The following is a 19,790-nucleotide window of genomic DNA, read 5'->3' on the forward strand; positions in this document are numbered from 1 at the left end:
CTCATCTTTATCTAGCGAGGTAACTTTATCTAGTCAGGTAACCCATCTTTATCTAGCGAGGTAACTCATCTTTATCTAGCGAAGTAACTTTATCTAGCGAAGTAACTTTATCTAGCGAGGTAACTCATCTTTATCTAGCGAGGTAACTTTATCTAGCGAAGTAACTTTATCTAGCGAGGTAACTCATCTTTATCTAGCGAGGTAACTTTATCTAGCGAAGTAACTTTATCTAGCGAGGTAACTCATCTTTATCTAGCGAGGTAACTCATCTTTATCTAGCGAGGTAACTTTATCTAGCGAAGTAACTTTATCTAACGAGGTAACTCATCTTTATCTAGTGAGATAACTCATCTTTATCTAACGAGGTAACTCATCTTTATCTAGCTAGGTAACTTTATCTAGCGAGGTAACTCGTCTTTATCGAGCGAGCTAACTTTTTCTAGCGAGATAACTCATCTTTATCTAGCGAGGTAACTCATCTTTATCTAGCTAGGTAACTTTATCTAGCGAGGTAACTCGTCTTTATCTAGCGAGGTAACTTTATCTAGCGAGGTAATTTTATCTAGCGAGGTAACTCATCTTTATCTAGCGAGGTAACTTTATCTAGCGAGGTAACTTTATCTAGCGAGGTAACTCATCTTTATCTAGCGAGGTAACTTTATCTAGCGAGGTAACTCATCTTTATCTAGCGAGGTAACTTTATCTAGCGAAGTAACTTTATCTAGCGAGGTAACTTTATCTAGCGAGGTAACTCATCTTTATCTAGCGAGGTAACTTTATCTAGCGAGGTAACTCATCTTTATCTAGCGAGGTAACTCATCTTTATCTAGCGAGGTAACTCATCATTATCTAGCGAGGTAACTTTATCTAGCGAGGTAACTCATCTTTATCTAGCGAGGAAACTGTGTCTAGCGAGGTAACTTTATCTAGCGAGGTAACTCATCTTTATCTAGCGAGGTAACTGGTCGCTAATTAACACTTCCCACGTCAGTACCTGTCTTTAGACTTAACACGGAAGTTCATCCCTGGGAAAATGCCCCCCCCCCACACACACACACCAACCCACAGTAAAGCGCCGTGTCTTTCTTTACTAACTCGACTATTGTGGTGCCGGAAATATAAAAAAAAAACGCCGGCTCTTTGGGTCGGTTAATAAGCTCCATCATGTTTATCTACACGTGATATATCCTCTGTCCCCCGGTCACTCCCGGTCACTCCCGGCCACCCCCGGTCACTCCCGGCCACCCCCGGTCACCCCGGCCACCCCCGGTCACCCCCAGTCACCCCCGGCCACCCCCGCGCTCCTCTTGACCCAGGGTTCCCACGATCTACTGATACGTTGGTAGGCAAAGTCTAGGTGGCGCTCTACTGATACGTTGGTAGGCAAAGTCTAGGTGGCGCTCTACTGATACGTTGGTAGGTAGACAATGTCTAGGTGGCGCTCTGCTACAAACTGCTCACTCTCCAGATTTAAAGTTTACGCTACTATCACACAGACAAATTTGGCTGGAGGTTTTTAATTCTAATATGGCCAACTTTTGTTGGTTTTTTATGACGGCCATATTTGGTGATATGGCCAGCTTTTGGCACAAATACTATTGTCAGCTTACCCCCCCCCCCCCTCCCCTCCATAATCCAACAAAATAAAACTATTGCATAATTATCCGCACATCTCCTCCCCCCCCCCTATAGTTAGAGACACTACACAACTACCCCATTTGAAGAGTTTCTGTAAGAGATGAAATCAAATACACCACCCCCATCCTCCCCCACTCCCCGCAGCTCGTAACTGATGACGTCACTACTGACACGTCATTATCTAACGTCACCAATACGTTTGCTAGTCTTTCAGACTCAAGTTTGGGTGAGTTACTGTCTTTTATAGTGGATTATGTTGGTGGATTCTGTAACAGAAATGCGACACCACTATCTCATATCAACCATAACGTCACGACCATTCCAGTTTATTTTTAGATGCTTGGGTTGCGCGACACGAGCTAAGATTGATGAGAAACTCGTGTCAATATGTGCCCTAGTGTCCTGGTGTTAGAGGAATGTCGTTAGCCATCTCGTGAGCCATCTCATAAGTTACATAGAGCCATGTCATGAGCCACCTAGAGCCATCTCACGAGGTACCTAGAGCCATCTCATGAGCCACCTAGAGTCATCTCATGATCCACCTAAAGCCATGTCATGAGCCACCTAAAGCAATCTCATGAGCCACCTAAAGCCATCTCATGAGCCACCTAAAGCCATCTCACGAGCCACCTAAAGCCATCTCATGAGCCATCTAAAGCCATTTCATGAGCCACCTAAAGCCATCTCATGAGCCACCTAAAGCCATTTCATGAGCCACCTAAAGCCATCTCATGAGCCATCTAAAGCCATCTCACGAGCCACCTAAAGCCATTTCATGAGCCACCTAAAGCCATCTCATGAGCCACCTAAAGCCATTTCATGAGCCACCTAAAGCCATCTCATGAGCCACCTAAAGCCATTTCATGAGCCACCTAAAGCCATCTCATGAGCCACCTAAAGCCATCTCATGAGCCACCTAAAGCCATTTCATGAGCCACCTAAAGCCATCTCATGAGCCATCTAAAGCCATCTCACGAGCCACCTAAAGCCATTTCATGAGCCACCTAAAGCCATCTCATGAGCCATCTAAAGCCATTTCATGAGCCACCTAAAGCCATCTCATGAGCCACCTAAAGCCATTTCATGAGCCACCTAAAGCCATCTCATGAGCCATCTAAAGCCATCTCACGAGCCACCTAAAGCCATTTCATGAGCCACCTAAAGCCATCTCATGAGCCATCTAAAGCCATTTCATGAGCCACCTAAAGCCATCTCATGAGCCACCTAAAGCCATTTCATGAGCCACCTAAAGCCATCTCATGAGCCACCTAAAGCCATCTCATGAGCCACCTAAAGCCATCTCATGAGCCACCTAAAGCCATCTCATGAGCCACATAAAGCCATCTCACGAGGTATCTAGAGCCATCTCATGAGCCACCTAAAGCCATCTCATGAGCCACCTAAAGCCATCTCATGAGCCACCTAAAGCCATTTCATGAGCCACCTAAAGCCATCTCATGAGCCACCTAAAGCCATCTCATGAGCCACCTAAAGCCATCTCATGAGCCACCTAGAGCCATCTCATGAGCCACCTAAAGCCATCTCATGAGCCACCTAAAGCCATCTCATGAGCCACATAAAGCCATTTCATGAGCCACCTAAAGCCATCTCATGAGCCACCTAAAGCCATCTCATGAGCCACCTAAAGCCATCTCATGAGCCACCTAGAGCCATCTCATGAGCCACCTAAAGCCATCTCACGAGGTACCTAGAGCCATCTCATGAGCCACCTAAAGCCATCTCATGAGCCACCTAGAGCCATCTCATGAGCCACTTTGTCTAATCTGTAACCACACTGTTGTGTGCTGACGAAGACCTTGGGTCGAAACGTCCATAGTACTTGTAACTGTCTTTAATTTGTGAGGTAACTAACACTATCTGTTTTATTACTAATTGTATCAACCTCACTGCAGCTACCATCTGTTAAATAATTAGTGCGCATGCTCGGAACCCCGCCTTTTCCTTTGAACCCTAGGCCTAGCCTACGTAATTTTCTTGTTGAAATTGAGCAGCCAATGAAATCACAGCCTGCCAAGCGTCTAAAAGCATCGTTACCAGATCAAAGGAATCAATTTATGGTAAATATAAGTTGTTTACAGTTAGTTAGTTATCTAGATCTAGATCTGATCTAGATTACAGTCTAGACTAGATCTAGTTGTAATCACAAATATTGACTAAAGAAATCGGCATTACACATGTCAGATAAAGCTAATGACTTTGTTTTAAACATTTGGAAATCTAGATCTAGAGATCTAAATCTAGACTATTGTTAGTTTTTTAGGCCTAGTCTACGCTAAATTCAACGAGATCTAGAATCTAGATCTAGATTCTTATCTAAATCTAGACTCTAGTCTTAAAATCCAGTAAAATGTAATCAGTTTACTCTGAGTTTACTAACCTAGAATCTAGATCTAGAAAATCTAGGCCTAGTCTACCCCTCACCCCGCTCCGCTAAACAATTGAAAAATTGAAGTGACTGACAAAAAAGTCACTAATCTAGAGACCTAGATCTAGATTTCTAAATCTAGATCTAGATCGATCCATCTAGATCTAGAATTGTCATGAGATAGATCTAGATCTACAACTTTTATACATTTAGTACAGTGTTTCTTCCGGACTTTTTTCTCCGGGGTGGGGGGGGGGGGGGGAGGTGCGAATCGAAAGTTTGAGGGGGGGGGGGGTGCAAATCGAAAATTTGAAAGTTTGTCCCTGGGAAGGGTCTCTATGCCTCTGGGGGTGGTGACACCATTAAGTGCCGCACCGGGTGACACCCGACCTCGCTACGCCACTGTCTAGATCCATCTAGATTTTTTTAAAAAAGGGGGTTGAACTTTGAGATATTATATTGTGTGTGTGTTTTTGTTGTTGTAATAATGGATGGTGGGTAGATAGGGGTAAACATTGGCCACTGAAAAATCAAAACTTGACGAAAGCAGTAAGCAAAATAGCACAAAAAAACCCCATGTATTCAAAAGTAACCTATTTTCATTAACACAAAAATCATAACTCATAAAAAGTTGAGGCCTAAGACAAAAATTACCCCAGATGAATAATTATCATTCAAACAGTTTTTAAAATGTCGATCGCAAGATTTGATTGGAAAAACAGACGCGAATGCAAGTTAAAGAAAACGTGGGAAAAAAACAAACTAAACAGTCATGTTCAAGGGAAACTACTCTAATTTTTGTTTGGAAAGATGGCTGCTGGTTTTGTTTATCTTAGTAACTTAGTTAGTTTCATGCTATTTTCGATTGTTTTCGCCATTAATTGTTATTTTTAAATCAATTATCTGTTACATTTTGTAAATTTGATTTACTTATTTTAAAATTATTTATTAATAGTTTATAGTTACTATTAGTTACCTCTCCCGCACATTACTGATATCTAGATCTAGAATCTAGTAAGATCTAGTGACTAGTGTCGCCGAATTTGCGAATTGATTAGGAGTTATTCATTAGTATTAGTAGGCCTACTCTCTAGAATCTAGATCTAGCTATTTCTAATTAGGCCTATATACTTCTAGATTAGATCCAGACTCTAGATCTATTCCCTTATTAATTATTATAGATCTTTATTATAGATCTTATCAAGACGAACTAAACCTTAAAAATTTTTTCCTTCCTGAAAAATTATACTGCAAATCTAAAAAAATTCATTTTGTTCATAGGAAAGCTGGTTACATCAACACAGTAGAGAATCATAGATTTTGTGTGAGATCTATGATAGCTTTTTCTTCTGTCAGCACAGAGAAGTATTGATGGAGATCATTTTCCTGTTTCAGATTTTATTTTATTTCACCTGCAGGTTATCTACTATGCAGTGCAGTTTTTCCTAACATGGCACTTTTTCCACCTCACCCTGTCACTATCTGTTTCTTTCTTTGAATTCCAGGGTTTGAACCTATTTTTCTGTACTAATAATAATATAGCTGCTAGATATAGTACTGCTATCATTCATTGGCTGTTGGTTAGGTATACCAAAACGTCATCTTGCTTTTGCACATCCAATAAAAGATCACAGAAACAGCTGCTCTAAAACTCTGCCCCATCAAGTCTTTTGACGTTAACTGGTTTCATGGTGATGAAATAAGTTGAAATAATTATTTTGGTGTAATTTAAATGATTTGCTTCCGCGTGAGAGTTGTGTTTCTTATGTTAACTAGCCGTGTTATAAACTTTGCATACTATGCATTTTGGTTTCACTATTCCATTGCTAATCAAATTTGTGAAATTTGTAGTTTGCTGTTCGTGTTGGCGACACCTAAAAAAACCCCTTGCGACTCCTAAGAAAGCTCTAAACTCCTCGTGTACTAGAATCTAGATAACTCTTTCATTTTAGTCTACTTAACTTTAATTTAGATATCTAGCTCTGTGGCTAGCCTAGGGTGTAGTCATTTTAAGCACTTGTAAAAATAAATTCTAGGTTATAAAAAAATATAATAGATCTAGCTAGTTTTAACAATCTACATTAAAACCTTAAGAAATATGCTAAAGCCTACTAGAATACTAGGTATTGTCTATTACAAACTACAAGAATCTAGATCTATAATGAACATAGCTGGGATGATATTTTGAGTCAACCTTTTGTAACCCTAACAGAACAACACCCCGGCCTTAACCAACCGGCGGGCTTGTTGCATTAAGTTAAATATTGACTAAATAATTATTGATTTAGGTCTAGATTCTAGGCAGTTTTAAATGACACCACCAGCACAAATCACACATCCTACAATTGGCAATAGGCCTAATCGATAATTAATAGGTTGGGTTTAGCTTACTAAACAAGGTATACAGAAGCATTAGTTTGTGAGATTTATCATTCTAACCTGCTTGTTTTAATTAATGGTTTAATATTTCAATCCCAATCAACCTTCAATTCTCTGAGGTTAAATATCTACTTTATGCAAGCTATTGGATAACATGCCATATATATGTAATCAATACTGTTGGTCTAAATAGTAGTGGTTTTTGTTTAAATCTTTTCTTTTTGCAGTTTTAAGATTAAGATCATTTTGTAATAAATCATGGTATGTTTTAATTTCGTTCTTTTGATTGTGTTAATTTCATGTTTCATTTTATTATTGGAACTTTTTGTTGATGCCTTAACAAGCAGTTGTTGGATAAGTATTTTACCATCTTTATCATATAAGTATTTTTTGATAATTAATACTTTTTTGTTACTTACATAGTTAAAAAATGTTTTTTCATGTTTTTTTTTCATCTTACAAGCCTTTTTTTTTTAAATGAACAGGAAAGATGCCTATTTTAAAAAATTCTAATTACTAGACACAGAAAAAAAGATACAAAACATGGCTCCCCTCGAGGTAGTAATTTGTATTAAATTTAGAGACCTAATATTAAGGCTGATGCTGTTAAAAAATAGTATAAGGTATTTCACCACCACATGAGTGGTAGAATTGTTTGTAATACTAACTTACAATTATTCTAAATGCTAACATGTAAGTTCTTTGTCATTAAGTCATACATTTTTTCTTTTAGCAGAAGTTACGCTCTGATAGAAATGATGGAGATATTACAAATAGTCCTTGCAAGAGTCTCAAGTTCAGACTATTATCACTGTTGGTCTTAATTATTGGGCCACCTTTTCTTTTATACCTGGTTCTTTCTTGTGTTAAGGTAAATACATTTTGTCTAACTTCATTAAAAATATTATTAGCCCTACTATCCAGCTGTAATATAAAAAAACTGCATTCTATTTTTAAAAAAAAAAGTATTTTCAACTTGCTGACTTTTTTTTTGTTAATTTTGTTTGATTTCTACTCAGTATTGATAAAAGTAATCCTTATCCTCAACTACATCTTTCTTTTAATCTATGTTATAGGCCCTTAATGTATTTACAGAATCAGTGTGTGCTCTTCCAACTTTCTTTGGTTGTTCCAACTCACCCAAGTGCATATTTTTCTTCGTATGCTGCTTTACTTGTGTTTGGATTCATAATGATTATGCTTTTGATCAGCTTTACATCCAGACCTGCTAATCTGAAAGATAGGAACGGTAAAGATTATCTTCTTATTAAATTCTTACACTGAAATGAACATTTGTAAGGTATTGTTGCTTTTTAAAAATAATTTTTAATGTTCATCTGATTAAAAACATGAATTATTTTTTTGGTGAATAACTGTTTTGGTCATATTCTAAGCAAAGTGGTATAATGCATAGTGTTAAATAAAACATTTTTTTTCTGCTACCTTGAGTGTCAGACCTAGTATATATAAATATATGCATTGCATTAATTCATGCGCATTTTCAATTTATAGGTCTTCTCAATCTGCTGTACATTAATTTCACAATTTTTCTCACTTTAAATTTTTTTTTAACAGGATTTGACCAGCCACAAGCATCAACTGCTTTTGCCTCTTTAGTCTGCGCTACCATGATTATGTTGATACTAGCTTATCTAAAACCAGAATATATTAGATTCTTATTTGAAGAATACTTGCGAATGTTTGCAACAACTACAGCATTCTGTATTGGTTTTAGCTTTTTTGTATTTACCTTAAATATCATCGGAGTCCTGGAAAAAGACAGGGGTAAATTTGTAAGCTTTTTCCAGTTTAAAATTACTTAAGTCAATTAACTTTTTTTTTAAATACATGTTTTTCTTATAGCAACAAATCAACATATATAATGTTAATTGATTTTAAATGTGTGCGGGATAACTAATAGTTGTATTTTTAAAACAGTTTTTTGCTACCCAATGGCATTTTTGTATGGCTACAACACACATGTGAATATAAGCCAAGTGGAGCTCAAGTATTTCTTCTATGTGCATGTTGGAATGGTGGCTTGGGCTTTGCTTGATCTCATAATTTTTCTTGATGTATCAATAAATCAACCCTTTTCTTGTTCCGTGGCCTTCTTGGCTTTTACACAATATGTTTTTATAGCCCACACCTTACTTTATGAGGTAAAGTAAAGAACTTATTTTTGTATAAAAATATTAACACATTTTCTTTGTGATTTTAAAGTGATATGTTCTGTTAGCCTAAATAGAATTTTGTCAGTTCAATAACTTTTTTCTGTGTATTTTTAGTCTTACTTGCGAAAGCGGCCATTCGTTTCTACTGAAGGGCTTGGCTTTTTATGGCTAATGCAAGTCCTTATGTACCTTCCTTTCCTGCACTCACTGCCAGTTTATTATGTTGCTACTGTGGAGACTTCATTATCTTGGCAGTTCATCTTAGCTGATACTGTCTTATTTAGTAAGTTACAAACATACACTTTTTTCCCCCTTTCAACCTCCTTTGGTCACATTGTTAACATTTAAAAAACAAATAATGCTAATTTTATTAAGTATTTAAGTATTATGTAAGTGTAGCTAATATCAGAATTGAAGAGTGAGTATCAAGTTTAATAAGTATTTGATCTTTCCCAGTTTACGGTTTTGTTATCAACATAAGTTCCACTCACCAGAAAGAAAACTTTCTAAGTGATCATCAGTCTTACAGAAGTATGTTTTAAGTTATTTTGTTCAGTTATTTTTCCTATGACAAAACTGTTTCTTATATTTAAATATTATGCTTAAGTTATAGGAAGATTTACCCTTAACGGTTCTTAATCATATTTTTACAAATCAGCTAGAATTTTACTTCATTTAGTTAACCCTTAATAGCAACATTCCTTGTAAAACTTTGCCAATATAGTAGCCTATAGAAAGAAACATAAAATTCTGTTTCAGATTTAAAATCCATTCCTGGCCCAGCTCACAGTGGAAAACGCTTGCTAGTCAGCGGATATTGGGGTGTGTTACAGAAGCCAGATTACTTAGGTTACATGATCATTTGGTTGTCATGGACAATTGCTTGTGGTATGTTAATTTAACCCTGAAAGCTTGATTTATAAATAAAGGGTACTTCTAGTGAAATGTTTTCTGAAAATAGTGAGTTTAAATTAAAAAATTTTTTTTTAGCATTAAATCAGGGTTGCCAAATGGTACATTTTGGCTTGTAACTAGTATAACTTGACAATTTTAATAGGCAAAATAATCACTCTAATGGTGAAGAACCTGATAAATTTTTTGTTATATTTACAAATATGAGACAAACTGGGCAAACAACTGTTTTTTTTATAAGCAATCCAATTAAGGACAAATTTACGCATACTGTCAGACAGATAAAACTTACTGATATAAATATCTGGCACAGCAAATGAGACTTTGTAGACGCATGTTGCAACAAAAAATACGATGCAAAAGTTCAAGATGGTTCTGTCTGAGAAGATCTTTTTTCACATATTCACTTTCTGAATCATCAACCTGTTTACAAATAGAATCATCCGTCACACATACGGCTAGGAAGCTATCCAAACCCATTGCTTGTTTTTGTCAAAAATCACACATAGCTCACTACAAAAGAATATTCAGCCAGTAAGATAAAACGAGCCAGAGAGCTCTTCTTGACACTGAATCTTTAGAAGCTTAAAGATTATCAAAGCATGGTAGCAGCATGATAGTATTGGATTATTATCTTCTAAGAAGCCTTAAATAGTGCTACAGTGTTTTATTTCATAAAACTTTAATTTGAAAATTGTACATAGTGTGTATATAATATAGCTACTGTGCATTGTAAAAAGCTTTTTAGTAAGTAAAGGAGTTAGTATGACTACTGTTATTGAGTAAACTGTTAACAGGTTAATCACATGTTAGAAAAGTTTTCAATCCGCCCACAAAATGGGTTACTGAAAAGTATGGCTTTATTACTGAAAAAAATTATGAAGTGTACAGCCATGTTAAATTATAAAGTAAATTATAAATGCTATAATTATAAAAACTAGTTGGTATTGGATTCATTGTCATCTTTTTAATAAAATCTAACTAAAAATATGTAGGCTACATTTTTAAAATGTTGAAATTCTTAAAGATGTACTGTAAATAGTATTAGTGTGATGGCGGTAAAATGAGTTTTTTAACTGAATGAATTTGTTTTGATTTAATTTCAGACTCCAGCTTACTGGCTTTTGTTGTGCTTTTAGTTGTATATGGGACCATGTTTATATGGTTAAAAAAAAGTGCACAACGCAATCAGGAAGTGTATGGGCGTGCATGGCGTAAGTATGTCACCCTTGTTCCTTATCAAGTCATTCCATATCTTTTCTGATGAACAGAAGAACAGTATTTTAACAAATGTGATGCATAATTGAAAAAAAAAACTTTAAAAATTGTATGTGCTACTGGATTGAACTCCTCCATCAAGTTGAGATCCATCTTGGCAGCGGACTTATTTTCCAGAGCAAGTCAGGCTTCATATTTTCATCTGTGTCATTATAACATCTTAAAAGTGTTTCATTTGTACCCATTTGTAGTATTGTTTACTTTGAAAAGCTAAACAATGAAATGTTTTGTAGGTAGGCTACTCAAAATTTCATCAAAATATTTTGCTTTGAAGATTTCTTGTATATTGACATCAACATATCTGCCTTCTAATTACATTATTCTTCTTTTGTATATAATAATACCAGTAAACAATTCATCTAAATTAAAATATTTGCCTTTTTGTTCAATTAATGAACTTTTTGGTACATAACAATACTGGTATAAGTAAACAATGATGTTAAAAATGTTCATTTTATTCATCTTGTGTTTACAACAACATATATACAATAAAATATTTTTGGCAGAAATACAGGTGTTATTGTTTGTCCCAATTAATTATTTTCAGCTTTTAAAATTATTAATTATTCAGTTTTTAAATTGAATTTCTAGTTTTCTTTATTCTTTTATTCTGTATAGACTTGTTTTAATTGAGCCAATACCATGCCCAGTCCAAGAAAGCTGTTTTTAGTTTTAAGTAACTAATATTCAAATGTTTTTTTTTTGTTGTAGTCAAGTTAAAATTTTGTTATGCATTCATTGGTTTTTAAAAATTAAGAAACCATTAACTATTAATTATTTTATACCATAGATGTGGAACTATATTTTCTATACATTACATGAATGTCTAAAGTAATGTGCTGTTTAACTTTACCTCTTACTTAAAACAATAATGCATATAGGATTGGTATTGTATCAATAGGCATGAACACCAAATTGAACAATGACCAATCCTGTCCGCTACCAAGTTTGAGAAATACCTTTTAAAAATGTTCTGTTGAACCTATTTTAAAATTGGATTGTGTTACTATTACAAAATTGAGGGACAATAGACCAGATTTGTAAATATTTTATACATCTACTATTCTATTTTAAATTCTTAGTCCACTGCAAGTGGAAAAGCTCGAGGACGAAGCACCTCTGCCTCTCGAACAAAATCAACACGTAGCCAAAACAGAAGTGCAGGAAGGAAAGCCAAAGTAGTTGCAGCTGAAGCTTCAAGTGTTAAAGATACAAAAACAGTCTCGAAAAACTTGGTAAAATCTATTTTTCTATTTTTACTTTAATAAGTTAAAAATAAGCTGCTTTAAGTTTAAATCTATGTCCATTGTATAAACATAAAAAATTTGACATCAGTTTTTAATCTTTTAACAACAAATTATTAAAAAGACGTATGTATTAAAAATATCTTGCCTGATGTTTGTTTATTTTGAATAGGTTGATTCAAAGTTGATTGTTGGTCCTGTTGGCAGTAGATCACCTGCTAGGGCACAAAAAAAGGAAACCTCCATCACCAAGCGCTCTGTTATCACTTTTTACTCTAATGTATCTTCCTCTCAAGAGCAAGCTTCTGTAACTCCAGTTAGAACTTCAACTCGCATTGCATCTTTAATAGAAAAAGAGGTCAGAATTTCTCTGATTATTATTTTCAGGTATTAAACATTTATTAGCAGAGGTTATCAGTTGAAGAAATACAGTGGTATAAATAATTTGATATCAATGATTACTGTTTTATTTTCTATTAATCAGAAGGAAGATTCACTTTGCCTTAGAGAGCAAATGAAATCTGAGATGTTATCCAATATCAAGACACCACCAATAAAACCAGCATCTGCAAAATCAAAGCCAAGTAATGGACCGCATTATGAATTCATGGGTCCTATTGGAGCTTTTCTTCTTCTGTTTTTTCTGCCATTAAAAGTGTATTATGTTAACTTTGCTTGCTGCTAGGTAAGGATGATTTTTTTTTTTTTAATATTTTTTTCAAAAACTGTTTTAATATACAAATCATTAATTACACATTACATTGGCAAATTTTAACAATTTTGAATTTTTACTGAATACTCTGTCACTATACTCGCTTGGCTTACAAGACTAATTTCGTTACTGGTCTTATACCAAACTGTTGACAAGGTACTTTACCATTTGGCTGAGTTTAGAAAAAAATAAATATTTTAAACATTGGTTTTAAAATTAAATTAAAATTTAAAAAATTTTGTACGTAAATTGCAGTTTTTTTAGATGAAATAATTTGTTGATCAGTGACCATAATTTACACACCACTATTATCTAGGGTCAGTGCTCATTTGTTCCAAGACTCCCACGAACTATTACTAGTATTTTTGAAGTTAGAGCGACCCTGATCTACCTTGCATGGTTTTTTTCAAGCTTTTCTTGCTGTATTGCCAGTTGGAAAAGTTGTAGATTGACAGCCTTTGAAATCTGGTGGAAAACTAAAATACAGATGCAATGGTATAAAAATTATACTTTAAGGAAAAATATTGATTGTTGGAAAACTTTAAATAGACTTGATTTTGTTTTGATGTCTTTAAACGGTTAATTGTTTTCTATCTTCTTTGTCCCAGGTTTCTTTGCTCTGGTTATTAGTCTTCTAATGCTTGGTGCTGCTGTCTATTACAAATGTCCTGTAACCAAAGTAACTGAGAAGTTCTATAAGTTGATGACCATGGCTATCATATTTAGGCTTATACTCAGCATTTGTCAAAATCAACCTTTGTTAGTTCCCAGAAGTTGGCTGCCGGAGGAAATAGGGCCTACAGGTAATTTGATTGATGCAAATTAGTTACACTTTAAAAATATAGTAAAAATAATTTTACAAAGGCATACATGCTGTTGCAAAATAGTCTTAGAATGTTATACCTGTCCATTTTTTTTTTCTTAAAATATACGGGATAAATAATATTCCAATAGTTTCTTAAAAGTTTGTCATAGCCGTAGTACTTAAAAATGTTTTTAAAAATTCAAATGACTATTTTTAGGAAACATAATTTACAATTGGCCGTGAATTCAATCCACGAATTGGACATCTTGATCTTAAATTTTTCTGTGAACTAAGACCAGGCTTGATTGGGTGGGTAGTCATGGATTGGATAATGGTTGTCAAAGCTTATTAGGAAACACAGACATTCCCACCAAATCTGCTCTTGGTAACAGTTTTTCAGACAATATATGTGGCTTATGCACTATGGTTTGAGGTTAGTGCTTTATTTTACTTATATCTTGCAAACTTTGACTGAGATAATCAACTAAAATGCTTTTTGAAAGTAACAAACCCAAGTGTTTATTTAACTTTACTATGATTATGGCAGATCATATGTTGTTTTTCTAATTTAAAAATGAATTTTCAATTAGGATGCAATTCTCAGAACAATGGATATAATTCATGATGGATTTGGATTCGTGCTTGCATTTGGAGATCTTGCCTGGGTGCCTTTCCTATATTGTCTGCAACCACGATTCCTACAAGAGTCAAAGTTTGTTCTTCCTTGGTACTGTTTGGCACCTATAGCTTTGTTAAATGGTAAGTCTAAATGCTTTGTTAAAACTTGATATTGTTGTATTGTTTATGAAGCAATATTTTCTTTTACATCTGTCTTTGCCAACATTTACATTTTTATTGAAACAAATTTTATGTAGTGGTATTGTATGCTAGAACCCAATATTACAAACTTGTGTCTTGGCTTTGAAACACTTTATCCCACACAGATCCCATGATTAACTCCCCTAACTTTCTATTGCCAGCCATACAGGCAGTTGGAACTCAGTTATGACTACCCTGTTGGCTATTTAAATTTACTTTATCCCACACAGATCCCATGATTCACTACCCTAACTTTCTATTGCCAGCCATACAGGCAGTTGGAACTCAGTTATGACTACCCTGTTGGCTATTTAAATTTACTTTATCCCACACAGATCCCATGATTAACTCCCCTCACTTTCTATTGCCAGCCATACAGGCAGTTGGAACTCAGTTATGACTACCCCGTTGGCTATTTAAATTTACATTTTGCTATAATATTTACTACCTCAGTGCTTTAATTAGAATAATACATTTCTCTCTCCAGTCGTGGGGTATATCATTTTTAGAATGTCCTATTCTCAGAAGAACAGATTCAGGAATAATCCTAAAGATGATGCATTTTCGGGTAAGCCATCTAAATATTTTGTAACTGTATGCCACTGTATATTCAAAAGCTGCCTTATTGTGTTATTTGTCACAGAAATATTAAAAAAAAAACAATAATGAATGATTTGTATTGACTTAGGAATGGATGTTATCCCAACTCAATCTGGCAAGAAACTTCTGGTCTCTGGTGGGGAATCTGCAGAAAGCCTAATTATCTTGGCGATCTCATAATGGCACTATCTTGGTCACTTACTACAGGTCAGCTATTTTCTGTCAACCGTTTAGTCCAGGGGTCGGCAACCTGCGGCTCGCCAGCCGCATGCGGCTCTTTTGATATCAAGATGCGGCTCTCCAGCTCCTTGAACAAATACTTATAATCTTAATAAAAAAAATAAAATATTTGAAATAAAAAAAATGTTAGTGGCTCTTTAAAATCAGGGAAATTTTGAAAATTGTAACTTTTGGCTCTTGTGTTTCAAAAGGTTGCCAACCCCTGGTTTAGTCTAAGAATGAAATGAAAGCTTATGATTATCCAAAAAAAATGTTTAGATTACTTAATTTTTACTTTTAGACTTGAATTTTATTTTTTGCTAAAAAATTAAATTATTAATAGCTTAACCCTTTGAGCCCTAGCCTCCCTGGCCTAATTTCTCCCATTTCCTGAGCTCCCATGGCCAAACCAATTTTCACTTATCTGCTTCTAACTTTGCCTATAACTTTTGAACCGTTTGAGATAATCAAGCCAAATTTGGTATCCAGACTCAGGATCAAACATTAAAGCAGAAAGATTCTGAAATTCTTTATTTGATTACAATGTATGAACAGAACAATGTATATAAAACGAACACGTAATTATTGTTTTGATAGAACATAGAAGAAACCAATTTACATTTAGTAATTGTTTTGTTATTATTGATACCTGTCCATACTAGTTCATAGCCAGAAGTCCACTTTTGTGTGATAACTTTCAAAACAGTTATCACTGCCGGACCCGATGCAAAGAAAAACTTCGCATGTTTTGCACCAGTAAACAGTTGTTTTTTTTCGTTTCGGCAAGTCTTTGTCCTTGACACCACATGCATCAGAACGTACTTGAACAGTTTCATTGTCACTGTCAATTTCAATGTCACTGAGTTCAGTCTCAAATTCAACGTCACTATCATCATAATATAGACCAGGAATATTATCTTCTTCATCAGAATCAATAAGTAGTTGTATTGCCTGAGATGCAGTCATTCTACTTCTTTTGTTGATATTTCGGTCTTTTGCTTCATCTTTTGCACCAACTTTATGTGCTGATGTCGATGGCTGTGGCTCAGCTTTTCATTTCGGCGGCATTGCTACGAAATGTAAACACTTTCACTTTTCCTAAAATCTATTTTTAGAATCATAATCACGCACTAAAAAGACATGCGCAGTTGTAGCCAGTCTTCCGCTAATTATATTAATTAGACGGTATACCGTCCGCTAGGAATATGACGCTAGATCATCGGGCCGGAAAACCGGCTTTTCGGACATATATGCCTAATGTTGAAGCCGGTTTACCGGCCTGGCGGTCTCAAAGCATTAAAATAAAAAAAAAAATTATTTCATAAAAATTGTGTTGAAAACTCATTTACAAACACATTTATCTTTTCCAGGCTTTAGGCATATTCTGATCTATTTCTATCCATTATACTTTCTTGTGCTGCTCATTCACCGTGAGCGAAGAGACAACGAGCAATGTCAGGAAAAGTATGGGGCAAGCTGGAACAAATATTGTGAGAGAGTCAAGTACAGAATTTTCCCACATGTCTACTGAAGATGAGACTCAGCCTAGTCGAAAATAAAATTGTTTAAATGACATTCTGAATAGTGAAGTAACTTGAATGAAAGAATAAGGACAAGCAAATGTTTTAATTATGAACTGTCAACCACCAATACTCAACTGAAATTTAACAAAAATGAAATTTTGAATTTGAATAATTGGAAACATTTGTAACACAACCAAATTTTGCTTAACAGTTGTCAAGGTATTTTTGATTGAATGTTTTGATCTGTTGAACAGATGTGTTATGGGATGCTATTCCTAACTTCACCTTTAGCTGATTGTTTTCTCAATGGCTAGTTTGTTAAACTTTATCCTCTTTTAAATTTATGTTGAAGTTATGTAAGTCAAAATGTTGTATAAAATTTTTTTTTATTTTTTGGAAAATATTGTTTAAAATTTAAACCTCACTCATATTCCAATTTTTAAAGAAATGTACCACCGCCTACTCAAACTATTGTAAAAAAGGTTTACATTCCCTCTTTTAAAAAAGTACATTTAATATGAAAACCCAGCCTTTAGAATTTGCTTGGATTGAGATTAATCAACACGCAGCTCATCTATTTTCTAGTTTTCAAAAAATGATTTTAACTTTCTATCTTTCATGTACTACTGTTGTGTAATACTTTTCACAAGCAATTTTATATATATATATTTTACATATTTGTGTGCACCTAACATTTCATTATTTTTTATTGTGTCATGCAACCAATTTTAGTTGTCAATTAATTGACATCAGATCATTTTAAAAGTGGATAATTATTCACTGCCATGCAAGCTGGCATCCACAATGTCCATGACTTTAGAATGAAGACCAACAACTATTTCAATATTAAGTGTTATGCTGAAATAGGAAGGGTAAAAGTTTTATAAAACTTGGTACATAGATTTTCTTTGGTCACAATGGTTGTTTTGTGGTCGAATCTTGTTTGTTCAATTTTACCCCTCTTCTTATATCAGTGATTTGTCTCAAACTTTTTTGATAAAAGTATCGCCAGTGACAGCGCAGGAAAATGTATTTTATAATCTAATAAAATATTAAATTAGTCATTTAAAAATTAAAACCAATAAAAACAAAATAGAATAAATGTAACAGTTGTTTTACTTATTTTAAAAAATTAATTATAAATAGAAAATTTAAATGTTAAAAACCTTTACAATAACAAGTCTTTAAAGGTGCTAATAGCAGGAGCCGATATAATTGTCTCCTTCTTAATCTAACAATAAAACTTCTTGAAATTTCTTAATTACCTTATTTTAGTCACCAATGCTTTTTTTAGCATTAGGATTGAAATTATTTATTTAAATTTGTTGAAAGAAGTGGTAACCTTATACTTGTATTGTAATGAAGATCAAGCATAATGATTAGTTATTCATTTCTTTTCAGTGGGCTATTTATAAAACAAAACATAATTTTTGCATTGAATTTGAGTCATTTGAAAATATATTTTAAATGTCCCATGTATTTAATTTGTAACATTTATTACCGACATATTATAATAGACAATAACAATTGTGGATCATAATTAAGCTCAAAATTTGTTTACCATATTCAGTTTGCCTTAGAAAATTGTTTTACATATCAGAATAAATACTTGTAGTTTTCATGATCATTGATAAATGCTGTCATTATTTGAAAGTGCTATTTTTTTTAATGAAGAATGGCACACATTTTTGTTTTGGCTAACACAATGATATTGCTTCATTCTATACTAAGCTGTATTTGTTCTTGATAGCTAGCAGATGTTACATTATAGTAGCAACTTCAGCTCTATTGGATGGTCATCATTATAATGCACTTAGTATGTGGTTTCTCTCAAATGAATGACAGAAAAAATGCTACTTCTTCAAACATGAGTTTAGCTACAAGTTCATTTGTGTGCTTATTTTTCTGAGTTGTCAAATCCAGACCAGCTTTTTGACATGGTTTTGTATGTCATTTTTTTGTGTGAATTGGATCTTTTTGAACAGACTGTTTGAATTTAAAAAAAAAAATCATCCTTTCCTCATGTTCATACATTCATTCATTATGAGGCTGCTGAATATTGCATGGCAATCTTGCATCCTGTCATTAACATTTTTTGATGTTTGTAAAAACAGTAGATGTATTCATATGTATGTAGAATGCTTTTTGCCTTCATTCATCGAATTAAATTTGATGAGTACCTTCATTTGTTATGTACTTTATTTTCAAATTTACACCAATATCCCAATGTTTTCCAGTTTTATGTGAAAAAATCATTTTCTTAAAAATGTTTGACCACATTCATAATTAATCATGTTACTATAAGAGTGAATCAGTGCCTATTTTTATTATCAACCACATTTAGTTTTTTAAATCTGATAACTGGTTTACACGCTAGTTATTGCCACCCACAAAAATTCCAAGTTCAGTGCAAAGGTTCACACTGCCGGCTGGAATTTGTGAATGCAACTTCATATATGTATGAGACCACATGTAATTTAAGTCTTGAGAATATCATTGGAACAAAATGTATTTTCAATAATTTTATTTCAATTTTATCATGATTATGGTACCTACACATTTCATTGTGGACTAGCTAATAGCCCTTGTTAAAAGGAGGGTTTCTGTAATATTAACCCATTTACTTATGAAATGATAGTAACTTCAAATTCTGGTAATAGATGTACAAGGATGTAACATTTAATGGGACCTGATTCATTTAGTACTATTTATCAATTGTGTATAAAAAAACCCATCAACATTTTATATATTGTTCAGTAATATACTATACTCCATTCAACATTTTCATTTTAACCTGTCACTTAAACCTTTTATTGCATAATGAACTCATTAAATATATTCAATCAAACGTTTTGCTGGTCTGTCATTTATAAATGAACATAAAACTAAGTTTAATTATTGACAAAGTATAGCTCTTTTGCCTTACTAACAATTACAAAGATATACACACATCTAAGTACGCTGTCAAATACTAAATTTCACTATTGAATAAAAACTTTTCAGGCCATTTAAGCTGTTTTTTTATATTATATATATACATAATTTTTTTATTTAGTTCAATATTTAACTCAAAATTTAACATACACAAGATATCTATCATA

At 33.9% G+C, this 19,790-nt stretch overlaps 2 protein-coding genes across 2 annotated transcripts; both read left to right on the forward strand.

Moving 5' to 3' along the window:
- The first annotated feature begins 3,578 nt into the window (after nt 1–3,578).
- Nucleotides 3,579–13,214, forward strand: LOC131934569 (delta(14)-sterol reductase LBR). The gene is made up of 13 exons (XM_059290628.1): nt 3,579–3,716; nt 7,137–7,274; nt 7,499–7,652; nt 7,979–8,188; nt 8,342–8,565; nt 8,692–8,860; nt 9,034–9,108; nt 9,337–9,465; nt 10,596–10,703; nt 11,850–12,002; nt 12,184–12,369; nt 12,496–12,696; nt 13,040–13,214. Exons 1-10 carry the CDS (start codon nt 3,579–3,581, stop codon nt 11,912–11,914), a joined length of 1,410 nt encoding a protein of 469 aa, XP_059146611.1. The 3' UTR covers nt 11,915–12,002; nt 12,184–12,369; nt 12,496–12,696; nt 13,040–13,214.
- A 761-nt stretch (nt 13,215–13,975) lies between these two features.
- On the forward strand, nt 13,976–17,743 carry LOC131934576 (delta(14)-sterol reductase TM7SF2-like). Its single transcript, XM_059290635.1, is given in 5 exon segments — nt 13,976–14,287; nt 14,835–14,915; nt 15,036–15,077; nt 15,080–15,154; nt 16,537–17,743. Coding segments are annotated over 5 exon segments (510 nt in total). The 5' UTR covers nt 13,976–14,136; the 3' UTR covers nt 16,698–17,743.
- The last annotated feature ends 2,047 nt before the right edge of the window (nt 17,744–19,790 follow it).

The sequence above is a fragment of the Physella acuta genome, unplaced genomic scaffold (genome assembly GCF_028476545.2).
Source record: "Physella acuta isolate Inbredline_101_S28 unplaced genomic scaffold, ASM2847654v3 ptg000112l, whole genome shotgun sequence".
Lineage (NCBI taxonomy): Eukaryota > Metazoa > Mollusca > Gastropoda > Physidae > Physella > Physella acuta.